General features: G+C 42.4%; 1 protein-coding gene across 9 annotated transcripts in view; it reads left to right on the top strand.

Moving 5' to 3' along the window:
* The window catches only part of NHSL1 (NHS like 1), a 185,448-nt gene that overhangs the window by 103,621 nt on the left and 64,237 nt on the right, over positions 1-17,590 (top strand). Inside the window, exon 1 of one of the 9 annotated variants that reach the window (XM_074862653.1) lies at positions 6,621-7,121. The exons of the other annotated variants lie outside the window; for them this stretch is intronic. Within the exon in view, the coding sequence (XP_074718754.1) occupies positions 6,956-7,121 (166 nt within the window). The 5' untranslated portion in view covers positions 6,621-6,955. Of the gene's footprint in view, positions 1-6,620; positions 7,122-17,590 lie in introns of those variants that run through there. 9 annotated transcript variants of the gene reach the window in all.

The following is a 17,590-nucleotide window of genomic DNA, read 5'->3' as shown; positions in this document are numbered from 1 at the left end:
AAAATGTTTTTAGAAGTACCCACTAAAAATAATAAACTCTATCAAAACGGTTTTGAATTCTTTTCATCATTTTTGTTGTTTTAATCTTGAAAGCTCTCCTGGCTCTCCATTACACACCTGACTGGAGCAGGCCTTCCCAGGACCGTGCGCGTCCAGGAGGTGGCACTGCGTTTTTGACAGCGGTGACGGTGTACATGAACAGAGGGCAGCCTCAGCACAGCATCCCCTCCAGACGGAGGAGGGCTAGGATGCTGTAGCCTTCTGGCTGAAGGCTGCTTTTTGATGGTGGCTTTTGTCAAGTAGCGTAAGTTGCTTTGGTTTTTGTGTTGAAAATCTCACTGTGTGTGGACTCTTCCAGTGAGCCGCTTGGGTGGCAGGGAGGTCGCTGTTGCTCTGTATCGCAAAGGTGCTTCCCTCTTCAGGCTTTTAAATCCATTAAAGGAATTGTGAGAGAAAATAGGAGTGGGGAGATGACTTCTTTCTCTTCCTGTTACCATGGTAATGAGTTTAATGAGCAAACCTGAAACGGGTAATCCCACCCAACTCTGAATTGCCGTTTAGTATGAGTTGTAAAATAGGCTGGTAGAGATGCGACTCCTTTGCTCGCAGAGGACGTGGGTGTACCAGTGTTACCGGCGCTGCCATCCACGGTGGCTCCAGACTGGAAGCCGCCTTCTCCCCCGGCTTTTGGCAGCATCATCTTTTGCTCTGTGTTTTCAGGAGGATCAGCAGATGTGTGGGACCCAACCCCTGGAGTAAGGCAGCAAGAATAGCTTCTGTTTCAGCCACCAGCAGTAACATCTCATTGCTTCTGTCTTGCTAACAGCTCTGTCTTGTGTCCCAAATGAGCGTCACCCCCTTCCCGAAGGTGCTCTGTTCACGGTATACACCAAACAAAATACTTCATCTTTCTTTTTGTATGGCAACAGAGCTAAAATGGAAAGGCATAGAAAGGCTTTTCGGAGTTATCTGCTGCTTATACAGCTGGCTTTATTTGCTTTCTTGTTTAAATATTGCAAAGCAGTGATCAAGAATTAATATCAAACATATGACATTGCTTGTTGCTCTTAAGAAGGCTTCCTAATTGAAAGTAAAGATGAATAATTAGAACACAGAAGTGTATTTTTAAGTGCCCAGGGACTGCCAATAATGTAATGCAAAGTGTGTTTTTTCTCCTCTAGTGTCTTACATATGTGCTGTATATCAAAATACTTATTGGATTAAAAATAATTACAGAACACTATTACATAACAGCAAAGGGAAAATTAAATTAAGATATAAAAGAGAGGGTAATGGGTATGTTCAGAGTTGATGCAGTGGGGAGATACAGAGAGGCTGTTCCAGATAGTAAGAAAAGATTCTCCTCCACTGTCAGCATGAGAGATTTGTATATGAAGAGACAGAAAAACACTGTTGATGGAAACAAAGATACCAAAAGTATGTGCAGCAATCTCTGCATGGTTTTAATGGGAAGGGTGTTAATTCTGAGCTTACAGTGAATATGAAACCGGAGGAGCTGTTTTGCTAGTAGGGCTGTAGTTGCTGGAGAGTGCCAAAAAGCAAGAAACTTACATCATCAGGGTTTGTAAAGACTTTTTGTGACTTTCTACCAAGGCATTGATTCCTCACGATCCTTTAGTTTGTTTTAATTTTTATTTTTGTTGTTGGTTTCTGTTGTGTTTTATGGGTGCCTGCTGCATCAGGCGGTTTGCAGATTTGGTGTCCCTGCAGACGGCTGAGGTTTGCCTAAGGGTGACGCTTTGAATCTAGGGCTGGCTGTTCGGGTACCAGGAATTAAATTAGCCAAATGCCCTAGCACTCTGGGGTTTGCATCCAGTTTGTTAGGCACATAATTGCCAGCATCGCTTGCTGTAGCTTTTTACAAAGCACATTTGATTGCTAGGACTGCTTTTAGCTGTCATCCCAGTCAAGCTCTTTAAGCTGCACATGCCTTATTACTTTATGTCCTTTAAAAAAAAAGTTAAAAGCTTGGGAGATGCTATGTGATTGCAAGCATATGATAAAAATACATCCATGAAAGTAGTAGGGGATAGAGCTAATGCTGGTGAATGTGAAGATGGCCACGTGGAGAGAGGTTTTTGGAGCATCGTGAAGCTTTGTGTGCATCCTGGCAGCGGTGCCTGCCACCCCGCCCGGGGCCCTTTCATCTCCCCTGTGCCCTGATGTCTGTCGGTATTGTACGAGCTGCTCAAATGTTGCGCTTGCGTTAAACACTGTAAAGCTGATACCTCCTGCTTGCTTCTTGTTTGAAAGATTCATATTCAGTTAAAAAGCGAATTACAATACCTCAAGGTTTTGGTTTTTTTCCCCCTTTGTTTTCAAATTCTTTAGCTTTTGTCTGCTGTATGTGTGCTTAAGGAAAATGAGTTAAGACTTCAGACACACTAAATCAATGCACAGGAAAGAGGGAAGGTACATGCATGGACCAGGAGAGGAGGACTTCCCATGTCCCATCTGGCCATTGCCAGCTCCTGAGGATGCTGGGGTGCTCCACCGCGATGGGCATGTCCTCATTCTTGCTGTTGCCCATTCTGTAAAGGGAGGATACTTTCTCTTCGAGAGTATTATTTTAAGGCTTAGTTAATGCTGCATGGCTCCGCTGAAATACATTTAATGTATAAATAATCTTTTTTTTTTTTTTTTTTTAATAACTGTTTAAGTACAATTTAAAACCTACAGCTGATCAGCCAAAAAGCCCAGAGTACATCATCAGCCCATCAATGCTAAAAATAGAATTGCTGTCTAATTAGGGCAAAGTTTATCCCAGTGGACTTCTGCAAGCTCTCTTTAATTTCCAATGTGGCTGTTGGGCTTGCATCAGAAATTACTTCATTTGATGATTTTGTTGTGCATGGTATTCATAAAAGTGCCGTTATTTCACTACATGGTGCATATTACCGTTTCACTTCTATCCAGAGGATCTACAAATTGTACATAAAGACTGATGATACAATTTCTTATGTAGCATACTTACAAAGATTATCTTAATACCAGAGTAGGACTGACATGACTATACTTTGTGATTCCAAATCCCTTGAGTTCCCATTAGGTATATCCTATATGCTCTTTAAACTCCTACGTGTAATAAGTCATAAGTATCGTTGCTGTTCTCAGAGCTCAGGAGCATATATGGTTATCTAATAAAAGGGCTGATTTTTTCTTTGGTTATTTTTTTAAACTTTGTTTCTTGTAATCCCTGCGTTAGTCACGTTTTTGGGAGTCTGTCAAGCTCTTAACAACCTTTTTTCTTTAGACCAAATGTTGCTTCCAGTATAATGTAATCAATTTTTTCCCTAATTATTCAAGCTCTCTCTAATAGAGCCTGACTGTAAAGAGGTGGTTTAGCAAAAATTACATATGCTGATAAAGATGAATATGCGTATTTAACAGTCTGCTCAAAACATTCATACTTGCATTACTAATAGTTCAATTTTTGAAAAGTGTGAAAAAGTAATAAAGGAAACGAAATGTTATTTTGGGGAAATCTTTATATAAATGATACCCCAAGGCTGAGTAAAACAAACTGCCTCACTTTTGTGTATTTGAAAAAATAAAACAGCACTATAGCTGCAGTAGACTAAGTGAAGTTTAATCAGAAGTTTTGTGGTAAAATTTTGGGTGAAATTTTGACTTTATCAAACTTAGATTATTGCTCCATATAGACACAGTATAAAATAACAGTTTCTTTTTATGGGATTTTTGCGGGGAGACTAGAAGAGGAAGAGTCAATGTACACAATGTCCTTCTCACATGAAATGGTACATCCTCCTCCTAACTCTTTATGGTTTTTCATTTGCTAGTAGCTGAGACTGTAACTATCACCAAACCTTTTATCGTATGTGTTACCAAGGTCTTCCAAGCTTCAGGGAAGTCAGATTAATTCAAGTAAAAAATTTGTGGGGACATTAATGCCTACCATATGGTAAATATACTTGTTAAACTGGATTTTAGCCTTGATCCCATTATTGTGCATCAGCCTTACTTCGTGAGCATGCATTGGAAACATGGCTAATTGAGTATGTTTGTAGTCTAGAGAAGTGCACGATAAATGTCATGGGGACTCCAGGCCAGTATGTTATCCTGTGTCATCTTGTTAAGTGTTTGGGAACATCTGAGTCTCCTTGAACACTGAATTTTGTCTGTCACCCCTCTCTTCTTGCTTTTGTGTTTGCACTGCATGTTACCAAATAATACTGGTTTGATGTGTAGATCTACACTTTTATGTCAGGTAACGTGACTGCATAGAGATACAAAGACGGCATGCAAACATCAGCTGATATCCTTTCGAAATATGATTTGATAATGTTATGAGTCGTTAAAATAAAAAGCATAACAGAAATCCAACTGTGTTCTAGTCTAACAAAAGATACCGTACCTGTCTGCAGGAGGAATAAATACAAGCCCCAGTGCACTTTTATCAGGAGCCTGTTGATGCTCAGAAGTTTTGTGTGTCACATCTATAAGCGTGACTCTTCCCAAGACCCCGATAATCGCAGGGAATTGGAAAGGTGAGACAGCAGGCACAGTGGCTAGACAAGTTACAGAGATACTGTCCCATTAAGGAGGTGTTAATGGGGCCTCCTTATGAACTGGTTCACTAACAGCACTCTGGGAGCTTCATCCCACCCAGGAGGACTGTCTAGACATTCATTTATTCTGGCGGATGCAAGAATATCATTGTGGTTGATGAGTGAGTTGAACTCGGCTAGTGTTAATCACAGTTTGTCTTTCTCAGAATCTGATGAGTACTTGGCTTTGTAAATTTGTATTTGCCTCAAACGCCCAGTTGCCAGCGTTCAGTTTATACCAGTGAGTTTCTGCTATACGTACAGACATGCCAGTGGTGCCGTCAGCTATCGCCCATGCTGTTGGCACGTTTTCCCCATTCCATCCATATTTTTGCAGATACTTGAAATTGTTGTCAAAAAATGTAAAATTGCGGGCAGGGCTTGTTTCATCCCTATTTATTAGTTACCTGACACGTTTCATTATAAGACCTGTTTTCATCTAGTTGCAAATTTGCTGCGATTCCACCATGCAAGGTGTGTATAACTCTATAGTGAAAATCATTTGCTCAAGTTGCTGTGCAAAGTAACAGGATGTTAAACAAAAAACCCCGAACACCACGCAAGCTAGTTTCTTGCTAACTTTCTACCCTTTGCCAGCACTGTTGAGTCAGTGTTGCAGACAGTTTATGCTGGGTGGTGCTCTGTGTTTTTGCGTGTTTGCATGCTGATGCCACACTGGTGCAGCGCCTGCGGGCAGCTGGGATGTACACCCTGCTCCCAGGCTGCGGCTGCCAGCACGGGCGGCAGCAGCGCCAAGGCAGAAGGAAATGTGTGTGTGCATCAGGGAGAAAGAGGAGATGTGCATCTGATCTAATTTTTTTTTTTTTTGTTAAACAGCGATTTTTTCTTTTCTGTCCAAAAGTTTATTGTAGATATCAACCAAGCAGCAGATAAAACGTTTTCTAAAATGCATAAATACTTACCTGATACTGTTGTGCTCCTACATATAGCGCAGCCACTTTCATGAATGGTATGGACTGTGGCCAAAGCGTTATAAAGAGTTAAGGAAGCAGACTAAGAATTGGTCATTGTTGTACTTTCCTTAGGGTTTTGATATCTTCCCATTTTTAAAAACAAATACTATCCCATGTAATCTTTTGAACAATACAAAATAAAAAGCAAACTTTAAAAAGTTGCTGGAGACAGCAGTTTATGCAGGGTGCATGTCTCTGTTTTTCTTGCTGTCCCAATCTGACTGTGCTGTTGCAGCCAATTCAAAAGCCCATGAAGGGCACCTTTCCTGGATCCTGGAGAAGAACAGTATAGGGAATGCGAGATTAGGGTTGATGTGGTTACCAGCATGGAAACTTGTTTAGTAGTGCAGTATCTGGGAGACATGCCATGGAGTAATGGCTTGCGGATGAGGCTGAAGAACTGAGAATACCTGAACTCTAATCCTGGCTTTTCCACTCTGCAGGCAGGTTACTAAATCCCTTTGAGACTATGTCTTCAGCTTTAAATAGAAATAATACCTACCCTCTAGAGGCATCGTGAGGATTTATGCGTTTATGCAGTACTGAGTGCATAACTGCAGATGACTGCTTGTGCTTTGTATTCAGCATCAATCCAGTTGATTCCAGTCTAACCTGGAATCTAATCCAGTCTAACCTGGAAGATACCACCTTCTTTTGGTGGCAATCATTACTAATGATTCTGACTTTGAAAGGGAGTTTCCTTACTCAAATCCAAGTACCAAAATTGTGACACTTTGCTCTTTTTTCTTTACTCTGTATATTTTTCCTGCTTGTGCATTGAGAAGAAGGTAAATGTTCTTGTTCTTGGCAGATTCCTGCCAAGTTGCTGTTCTCTAGACATCAGTGTCACAGTGATTACAGTACATTAGCTTTAAATAAGCTTCTTGGATATGGCCATCTGCGTATGGCAGTAGTACCTGTTGTTCAGAGGGTGGTGAATAATCGGGGATAAGGCTTAAGAGAAGCAGCTGACTGGAGTGGAAGCAGAAAGGGAGAAGTGTGAAATCTGTGGCAGGTGACTGGGTTTCCCAGCTCTCTACAGCCTGTGTTTTCCTGCTCGTGGCTGTGAGCTGGGGGCTGGCAGTAGGGCAGGGCATCCAGCTGCTGGAGTGAGCTGCTTAACCAGGTGGTTTATTTGTTTGTTTTTCTTCTTTTTTAAGGGCTGATAGAATTCTATTCAAAACAGTTCCCAGCATAACCGAATAGTTTAGCTTGCCGAAGTGCAGAGGAGGAGACAATCTTTTCCTTCGCAGCCTTTTGAATGCGTCTGTTCAAGGGTTATGAGCAGGCCACTCCCTTCTGCTCCAAACTAGCCATTGGGGACAGCAGGGACATCCTTGAGAGCAGCATCTCACAATGATTGCCTATGTGCACTGACTGCCCGCAGACCCGATGGTCGGGTGCCTCGGCAGGAGCAAGTGGCAGCCCAGCTGCAATGATGATGAGGAGGAGGAACTTATCCCGCTGTATTCCAGTGAAATGGGAAACACTCACACCAAGCTGCCCGGGCGCCTCAAGAAAAAGTTACTGAGCAAAGACGACAACTCCTTCTGGCCAAGTAAGAAAGATCAGTTCCTTTTTATTAGTTGTTTTGGTCATTTAGTGTTGTGTTGTCATTATTGAGGAAATAAATAAGTAAAACAGACTTAAAAGCAAGGAAGATACTCGTATTTCTCTTACTCTTTTGGAGGATGAAGGCACTGGGAACAATTTTCTTATGAAAAGAATGTTTCCACCTCAGGAGAGCATATGTAAATATTGTATCCAGTGGGACTGCTAAGTGGATACAGGATGACACTGTCTTTGTGCATGGGATATGTCTATGTTTGAGAGGTCTTGAGCACTCGCTTTCAGTTCAGTAATGCTCCTTTTCAGCAAAATGATTGTTTTAGATGAGTGGAGCTGTTGACGTGGCACTCTAATTGAAAGCCATAGAAACAATCAGCGGATGAAAAGGCCAGGAAAAATAAGAAAAAGGTCTAACAGACTCAAAGATGCTTAATGTAGTTGATGAGTGCTTATTTTTTAAAAAAATGTGCTTTTGAATAACCTTAGGTCTAAGGTTATTTTCCCTCTGAACACAAGAAAGAATTCCTGAATTGTGATGACTCTTTTCTTTTTTTAATCTGTATAGTTTCAAGTTTCACTGGCATATACAGATGGGAAATAGGGAGAGAATAGGACAGACAATGGTAATGTTCAGCTGTTTTGTTTTTAGCCTTATTGCTTGCCTTCCCTTTTTTTCTGACCACCTAAGCAAAGGCACCCAGCTGTTGGTGGAATGGTTGCTCAGAAAAGTGTATTTAAGGGTGATGGGGGAGAAATTTCACAAGACAAAGAAAGCTTTTCCTGCAAAAGCCAGCTGGCTGACTACCTTGCACCAGGCCTTTAGGAAAAAAAAAAAAAAAAGTACATGAATATATTTGCAACTGTATTGATTTTGCTTTTCCTCATTAGTCTCACGTTGATCATCTGACAATGCCTAGTTATTACCAACTGAAAAATCACTGTCTAGACACATGATGCTGACGCTGATTAGTGAAACCACCTGTATTTCTGTTTTCTGGATTACAGTATTCTTCATCCAGTGCTAAGCAAGCCTCATCTGATGTCCTCTCCTGGAGGAGGAGTGTGATTTGCCACATGGGTATTTCAGGCCTTTTTCAAGAGGAAGCAATTTCTTAAAATGCGGGGAAAGAAAAATCCAGCTCATCTGCTGAATTTTATATTTTGGAGCACAGAGTCAATTCTGATTCATTCCGAGGGGGGGAAATGAAAATGCTTCCTTTATGTATAATGATATAGCCTCTGTACTGTAGGGCCTGGGGAAACTCTGAAGAGGCTCGGTGCTAGGGACCCGCTCCAGGGATGCTCTCGGGGTGGAGGACATGGCCCCTCTGTGCCCCAGTCAGCCTGGGGGGGATGGTTTTGTTTCTCTTGCTGGGTAACAGGTTAGTTCATTCCTGCGAAATCGTGACGTTGACTTTCAGATCTGGTTCTTGTAGTGTCCTCATAGGTATTGCTCTGGCAGCCGAGCTCAGGGCATTGGGAGCAGTCGCTCAGTTTAAATCTGCTCCTTCGGAGTGTGGAAATGGGATTGAGGAGCATAGGTAGGGCACTCAGAAATCCCTGCTCCCTTCCTGCAGCCTGCCTTCTTTTTCTCTCTGTCCTGTCTGCAGGGAAAGGTGTCCATCCTCTCCTTTCTAAAATGCACTTGAATTGAAATTATAAAACTTTCAGAAGATGAATAGAGACAGGAATGGGGAACAGAGCAGTACTTTAAAGAATATTTATGTTACCACAGTATTAGAAAGCGAAAGTAGATACATGCTGATGATCTTAAATCCTCTTTGCATTTAAAAAGTTTGGAAACTGAAACACAGGGATTTTTTGTTGGCTTTTTTTTTGCATTTAAATAGCCAAGTCACTTTAAGGCACTATCCAGTTTCTTCTTGGATGAGAATTTAATGACCTCTGAATTGAAATTATGTAGCTAAGTGTGCAGAGAACCTGGGAAGCTTTGGCCTATCTAAGTGGTGTGATCTAGTTCCTGTATACACAGTGGGAGCATCTGCTCTCCCTATCCATTCATTTTTTTATTGTTGTTTCAACATACTCCTGATGAAGAGAGAAGAATTCTATTTAATTCTATTTAATATTTTAAAAATTGTGTGCATGTGTGTAATTTTGTTGATTTATAATATAGCACTTATATAAGCAATTAGATTGTTTGACTTGTGATCTACTAAAGCTTTTTAATGCAATTTCTGGTCCCTAACAATAAACATTTACAGACCAGGCTTATTGTTGATTCCTTTATGTTGAGTTTCACTGGTGTCTGGTATGACCCCAAGCATTTTATTTGTTATTTTTTGAATCACAAAGCATTGAAGTTTCAATATTTAATGTTGAATCCTTGAAACAGTGAACGGCAAAAATCAGTTAACCTGTTTTCTGTCCTGACTTTTCCCAGGAGAACCGCTTGTGCGTCAGTGATGGTGTCCCACCGTGGTACAAGCGTGTACACATGGGACAGCAGCTCTGCCCCGCTGGCTCCCTTTCCTTCTTACTCATTCCCAGTCCATAGTAACGAAAGAACGGCAACATAATTAAGCCATCAGTTAAAAGCGTTATTTGCGGGACAGGTACTATTTCTCTTTGAGATAGGGAGGCTACATTGCTTTCAAACTCTGTTAATATTTATTTTAAGGAACAAAAGTGTTTACAAGTGGAAGTGCTTTCTGGGACCAGGTCAAGTGATAACTGCAGAGCACAGTGGGAGATTATTGGCTGAGCTTTATCTCTGTTGATAAAGGCGTCCCTTTGGGGTCCTTATTGAGCGTCATGAGAACAGCACTTCAAGAGGTTTCACAGTGCTGATGTACTCTGTAGAAAATGCCCCTGGTAGTGTTAGGTTTGTTTGAAAACATAATACAGTCAAATTATTGAAATTTCTCAGAGCCTGGGGGAGCATCTTTGCTGAGGGGATCTCGATGGTCTGCAGCAGGAGTCCCCAGCACTCCTGCTCACCTCACAGCACCTCTGCTGCAAAATGTTCAATAGTCAAAATACTTGTGGTGTGATGTAGCAGCTCTGACAATCAAGTGACCATGTTAGGGTTTGGGGTTTTTTAAACTGTAGCAATTGTTACGATAAAACTGTTAAATTAGTGATACTGTGAAGTGGAGGTTCTGCATTACCAGCTCAGCCTCATTTCAGCATCTGTGATGCCGTTCCTCTGCCGTTCTTCACTGCCAGATTGACTGTAAATAGACAACGTAAATCAGTCAGAGGGCACCAATACATCCTTCAACAGCCTGACTGTCTGCAAGAAGAATGGTATTACAGTGGTGGAGGGACTATCACCATCACGTGTTCATTCATGATTGCAGACAAACTCCAGCGGTGCTGAGTGTTCGGTAGTTGGTTTTCCTGCAGCAAAGTTAAGCTGAGATCCTCCACTGACCAGCTTTGGCAGAAATGTGAAGGGCTGGGTTTGGTTTGGTTTAAATGCCTGCTGAATTGGAGTCTGAGTCTGTTGACAGTGACTGCTGCTGTGGGAGGCTGTCACCTCCTCTGGGTTAGAGCATCTCCTGCCTCTTGTGGTTCCCATTGCTGCTTCATATTTTATCAAATTCGCAAAGTTCATAGATGTGGTATGCTGTTGCTAGCCTAGCTAAATTGTGGCATCTGCCAGCTTTTTGTGACAATAAAGTTTTGGTAGAGATTTTGGAGGTTTTTTCTTTCTTTTGCAGATGTGGGAGTGAGCCAGTGGCAGTATCAGATTACTTTTAATGTTTGCTAAACAGTAGCTTCAGTTATTGGTAGTTTTTCTCAGGGTTTTGTGGCCTGCTAGCTCATGAAAGAATGCTTTCTTTTTCATTCATTAGTCTTTCTAAGGACAACAGCTCTGTCTTATCTGTAAAGCTGAAACCTATCTGTGTGATGTGTGTTTTGTGAAAAACCTATACAATTTGAAAGAATAACAACTAAATCTATGTAAAAATGAATAGGATGTCCTGAACCAAGTTGGGTTTTTTATTATTCAGTATTTGCCATGGCTTTTTTTTCCAGATTTCTCTTCTGATAGCGATGAGATTTAAATTTCCCAACTAAAGGATGTTACATTAAAAAAAAAATCCAGAGTCCTTGTGACTTGGGAGGATTCATCCTTTGCCTTCTCATTTAGCAGTGTGAAACAAAGACTGAATCACTTTGCATCTCTGCAAATCCCGGGCCGTGGGGAGCACTGAGCAAGCCTTTGTGGCCTTTCATGCCCTAAGTGACAGAAGGACACAGTCTATCGCGGTGAATGGCCTGGATGGCTGCTTACAGAGCCTCATGCAAGGGGCTGGCCATCCTCGTTCCCAGCTTCCTCTGCTGCATCCAGCTCATATCATAACAGCTGACATATTGGATTGCATCAGATAAAGCCAGGAACTGGTTTGTTTCAGAAAGAAAAAGTAATTTGATACATAATTTTTATTGTGTGCCTAAAAAAGGGGGATTTTTTTTCCCCTTTTTCTGTCAGTGTTCCTAACGAAGACTTGTCTTATGGCTGAGTTTTCTTGGAAGTTTTGTTCATTTGGCCAAAACAAGCCACCGAAATCTTGCAAAGCAGAGGAACTTGTCCATTTGTACAGAATTACTTCAGATCTTGGATAGATAACAACTCTCCTGGTGTGCATTTGTGTATGTCGTGCATTTTTGGCTCATTTTGCTGCACATTCCCTGAGTGTGCCATAAAGAACCAGCCTCCCTGTCTGTCCTTTTCTGGCCGGGCCATTGAGATCCAGTTCTTGGTCTCCTGTCCTGTTGCCATATGGCTCATAAGCCCTTTTGAGGGTCAGATGCGAGAGCATTATGGATGAAGGGAGGGATGAAGAAGAATGTAGAATATGCTGAGTAAAAAGGGATTAATGCTGGGGTGTTGTAAAACTCTTAATAAGTGAATTGGTAACATGAGTATGAAGACTTTGCTGCGTTGCCTTGCCGAAAGAAGACACTTTGCTAGCTTGGCTATTTATTGCTAGGTGTGAACTCGTGCTTGCCGTTGCAAGGAGGTACTGGTGGTGGATGTTTGATGCATTCCTCTCTGCATGCGAGCAGATGAGAAGCTGTGTGTGGCACTCAGGAGCACAAGGAAGAGGCAGGGAGGTTTTGGTATGGAGCTCATTAACATCACTCAAGTGCATCTGGAGGAGTGTGAAAAAATAGAGAGTTCAGAGATGTCTTTTGTGTAGTGTTTTCAGCAGTTGGAGCAGGGAGCATCTGCTGTAATTAAGGAGGTGGAGCAACGTAAGTGCAAATGCACATGTGAAACAGGTGAGATTGGAAAACCTGTGGTTGAGGATGGTGGTTAATGGTAGACTGAATAGGCTCTTCAGTGCTTAATTTAATTAAAACTCCTGGGCTTTATGGATGGTGGGTACGGTATGTTTGCAGATCTTACTGGGAGTTGCTTTATCTAGTGCAGTGAAGTCACAAAATGGTTTTGAGTGCTAAAAGAAAATCAGACTCAGATCAAATTAAAGCTGGAGGAGAATGTGAAACTCCACAGAAAAGGCACAAGCATTTGAAGGGATGCCTTTATTGGCCTGGCTAATGGAGTCACATTAGCAATCAGATTATGGCAGCATTATCAAAATCCATTTTACCATGCCACGTTTCTTACTGCATCCCACCCTGCCATAGGCCAACACTGAGATGAAGTGATAAAAGGTAACCAGGTTTTATAGCTACAGTGCATTTTCTTGTGCTGGCGGAGTAGAGAAGCAAATTCTCCCATTAACAAGGCAGAACTCATATCATCCCTTCTGGAGCCCATTTTTCAGGACTCTGTAGATCAGTGACATCCACCCATCTCCTGAGTCAGGCTGTGTGCCGGGTTATGGTGGTAGAGACCTTCTGTGGCATTTGGCATGTTTGCAGTGCTCCTGCAGCAGAAATCCTCCTGGTGACTTGTTTTTTCTTGTTAAGTGTTACTAAATGTGAAAATCTTGAGGCTTCCTTGCCACTCCCTTATTTTTCCTGTGCCAACTGCTCCTCACACAGTGTCCTTTCCCTTGTGTTTATTCACACTGTTGGGAAGCCAGAAGCTTTAATAATGACTCCATGGAAAGGTGTGAATGTGTGTTGCCTTGGAAATACTTTGATTTATCAATTATCATGTTCGATGTTTTGTGTATAGTGTGTGCTACCCCAATTTGAGTGTAGGTAACCTGCAGTGCTGCCTTTGCAAAGCCCATGGTAGGTGGTAATCCTGTGATTAAAACAGTGTATTGCCATTTATGTGGTGGGTATGATGACCTCGCTGTTGTGCTTGGAGGGAGCAATATGGGCTGTGCAGTGTACTGCTGGTGAGAGACAACCAGAAGAGGGTGTGCAGCCTCTGCAGGGAACATGGGGTCCCACGGGGGGACCCAGCACAGACAGTGGGGTCTGACTCCTGGATGGCAGCTCCTGTGGCGAGACCTCAGGGGGCCAGGCTGGCAGAGCATTGCTGCCACCCGCCCCGTGCCTCTGCCTGCTGTGGGATCTGTGTTGTGTAGGTTTGCTGGTGCTTGGAGCTGGTGCTGTGATCTCTGGCCCCCTGCCCTGCCAGGGCATGGGGGTTTTGCTCCTACTCCCAAAGAGCTCAGGACTGTCCCTGAAACCACTTTTCTCCCTATGACCCATGCATAGGCCAAGATAACACCTTTTAAAGGAAATAGTTAAAGATCTGATAGATTACAAAAGATTTTTAGCCCTCCATTGTTTCCCTGCCCTAATCTGATGACAAATCATTGAAAAATATGCACGCTGCTTGATCCTTAAGATTTTCAAACCTCTGCTAGGACATGGTTACAGATCAACTCTGCTTTTATTCCCCATCCAGAGCCACTCACTCCGTGCTACTGGCTGTGATACTTTAAGAAAAGCGCCCTCATTCTCTGAAATACATCACTTCTCTCCTTAACTTTCCTTTGGCTCGTGCAAACGTCTTGGAGGTAAAGCAAACTTGCGCTTTGCTGGCATTGCACCTGGCAGCATATAAATCTGGCTTATTGATACCTTGTAGTGTTAATAAAAAAAGACAGGTTTAAAATAATCCGAAATGCCAGTAGGCTTAGTGACATTTAAGCATGAGCGATGCTGTCAGTTCATCTGCAGACAAAAGCGGTACATCTTAATTTGTCTAATTACTCTCTAACATGCAGACCAGCTGCTGCTGTGAACAAAAGCAGTTGATCGCACCGTTTTATTAATTGCATATTAATTGCTGCATTCATGTTAACCATATGGGAGACAGTGGAGTGGAATGAAGGCTATTTAGTGGTGGAAAAGAGAAAATGAACTGGCAGAGTGGTGTCTTCAGAGGACAAATCTCAGAATGATAGGGTGCCTGGAGCTTGCTGATGCGATCTGATTTTTAGAAGGAATCTGTATTTTTTTCCCCGTGCTAAATTATTGTATTTAAAAGTGGGTGGGATTAGAGTAGAAAGGATTGTGCCTTGCATGGTGACTGCATATTTGTGAAAGTACTACTGTGCAAGTTGGTACTGAATTTGTTTGGTAATTTGGAGAAGGCAGCCTTGCTGGCACGTGGCCGTTGGCCTTTGTCTGCCTGCTGTGCTGATGGATGCACCCACGCTGCCTGGAGTCGCTTCTCATGGCAGCAAGGCTGGAAGAGCCAAAAGGAGTACAAAAGTTGCTGATTTTTATATTTTATGCAATTTTGCTGCAAGTATGTAGTCTTTTCAGGTAACAGTCATAAGTTTTGAGCAGAACTGGGCTGCTTAGAATGAAAAATAAAAGCTTTGACATAGGTGGGTCAGCTGGTGTAAAATACCTACAACAAAAAGCAAACAGTAGTGGACTGGACGCTGCATGTATCTGGCATCAGATTACCCTGTAGGATGTTGAGTGATGCTCTTCCTGAAAGTGAGACTTTAGAAAGCTGCCCTCAACTTAATTTCTTTTTTATTTTCATGCTGTGTGAAGGCAGCAGCCACTCTTGGCGGATGCACAGCAGTTCTGTCGGGCAGCAGGTGTAGGTTGGGAGTACAGCCGCAGTGACTTCTCCTGTCACCCGCAGACTGACATTATCACAGTCTATAGAGCAGCTCCTTCAGTGGGGCTGCAGGGTGGCCATTTCCTGCTTCTGGGCAGCCGCTGGCCCGTGGAACTCGCAGCAGGGACAGGGGGTATGATATGTGCATAGGAAGTTTACGGAAACAAGACAAAAAAACACCCAAAGTCTACCTTGAGTTCATTTGCTCTCTCCTTCCCTTCACACATTTAGGAAGGTGAGCAGAGCCCCATGCTGGAATTTTTAAGGCGGTGAAGGGTCAGCAGGTTTGGTAGGAGGAAGACCCAAGGGCAGCTCATTGCTCTCTTAGAAAGGAAACAATGAGTTAATGGCAGATCAAATAGAAATATGTCTAATTATGTGAAAGGAAGCATGGGACTGGACCTGGAATATGCAGTGATTTAGAGAACTCAATCTTGTCAGTCGAATAAATCTGCCTGCTTGGGTTTTCTAAAGTGAGTATTTCAACATTAAAGGCTTAGTCCCACCTCACTGCCAAGAGATGGCATTTTGCTTGCATTTCCTAAATGTCTCAGAAGAGCTGGGATTGGGAAAGATTGGTTATTTAAAAAAAAGGGGAGGGAGGCATAGCCTTTGTTTTAATTAACATATTGTTAAAAAAAAACCCTAAAAACATTTTCCAGACTGTATTGGAAAGCACAAAAGGAGACACAAGGATTGCACAATAAAGAAATTACTAATAAGCAGTTGAAAAGTAGATTGGATCTGCTCTATTCTAAGCTTATGTGGTGCAAAACAAACAATAACCATGACATTCTTATGCCTAAGCAGAAATTGGGTCAGAGGGGTTGTTTTCTTGGGTTTTTTTAATCAGAAAAATGCTTTAAGTGGCTCATCGTAATTACATCTCAATTGGTGCTGTAATACACTGCAGTGGGATCTGGATTATGGGGATGATGCATGACTGGAAAGACACAGCTTGAATTTTGGACTGCAAGCAGTGCCTGCCATTACAGCAGTTACAGAAACAGCACCTGACTTGTGAACTGACCAGTTTTGACTTGGAGTCATTGGAAGAGAATAAATGCGAAACCCCATGATGCCGCTTCTCCAGTGTACTTAACTGGCCTCCCCATGTCTTCTGTGTGCAGTCAGTCAGGCTGTGCCTGACTATTACTCATTTAAAGGCCGAAATCCCCAAAGCACTGCTTGTGGCTGTTTGGCTGCAGCTCCTGGCTTTTGTTTGGAAGCTGTTTTTCACTATGCTGGTAACTGCTCATCCCCATCAGCTGAGCATGAACTGGTGTCACTGGAGACTAGGCTTCTAGAGAAGAGAGGAAAACTTGTAAATATTGCAGTTGAAAGGCAAATTATCCAACTGTGACGCCTTTTCCGTGGGAGTACTCAGCTCCCTGCTCTGCGAGGCGTCAGTGGCCACATACTGCTTATCCCAAAGGTCTCATCCCCTGACCATCTGATTTCTGATCCAAGCCACAATGACTACAAGACAACTTTTCTTCTTCTGGATCAGTGCTGTCATTTGTCCGCTGTCCTTTGGGTGCTTGACAAGGAGTTTAAGAACAGTGAAGTTTTACACACAAGGGCTGCAGAGCACATCTGTCATTGCCCGAAAGCATCGACAGAGGTTTATAAAACCGTTCCTCTGCAGTTTCATGATCTTTTCCTGGGAGGACAAATTAAACTTGTATCTGGGTAGTATCTCCAAAGCAGGTTTGGATTCTCTCCTAACTGAATGATCCCTCATGGTTGTTCTCAGCATCAACTTGTAATGGGCCTGGCCCTCCTTTTGTTTGTCAGATGTTTGCCAGAAACGTGATGGTACGGCTAGACCAGGGACAGTGGGCTGCCATTTGACAGATGTGAGCAGGTCCCCGGGCAGATGGTGGTAGCAATGTTAGGTTAAATAATTAATAGTGTCAGAAAAGAAGACTCTCTTTTATGTCCAGTAGCTGAAGGTGAGCATGAGTTTTTTCCTCTGTGTGATGCTAACCTTGTTCTGTTAGGTTTAATTAATCTGAAATGGAGCAGGATGCTAATTGCCCTGACATAAAAAGAAATATTTTCAAAGCCTATATGAACACATTGTTTTAATTTCTTCATTCCTGGAGGAGGGTGTATGCTTTGTACAGAATATTAGACATTGCTGGATGTGTCAGATGTTTTTAATGGCTGTAGTTTCAACTATGTTCTTCAAACCAGCCATGGTTTAAAAACAAAAATGTAAATTGAGTTTTGGTGTGTGTCATCTTAGACGATTCCTGACATGGTGGCAAAGCAGGGATCCTGTTAGGTGACGCTTCTAACTCAAGTGGACTGGGATTGAAGTTTGTTCAGTGTTCCGTTGCAGTGTCCTTAAAGGGTGCCAAAGTCTACAACTGCTTGTGTCATTATCCATAAAGGTGGGAAAAAGGAAGAGACTTTTCATGCCCACTACAGACTTCGGAATAATTTTGGGAAAGTACAGCTGTGGTTTT

This window comes from Strix uralensis, chromosome 3, assembly GCF_047716275.1.
Source record: "Strix uralensis isolate ZFMK-TIS-50842 chromosome 3, bStrUra1, whole genome shotgun sequence".
NCBI lineage: Eukaryota > Metazoa > Chordata > Aves > Strigiformes > Strigidae > Strix > Strix uralensis.
This window is presented reverse-complemented; position numbering and strand designations above follow the sequence as displayed.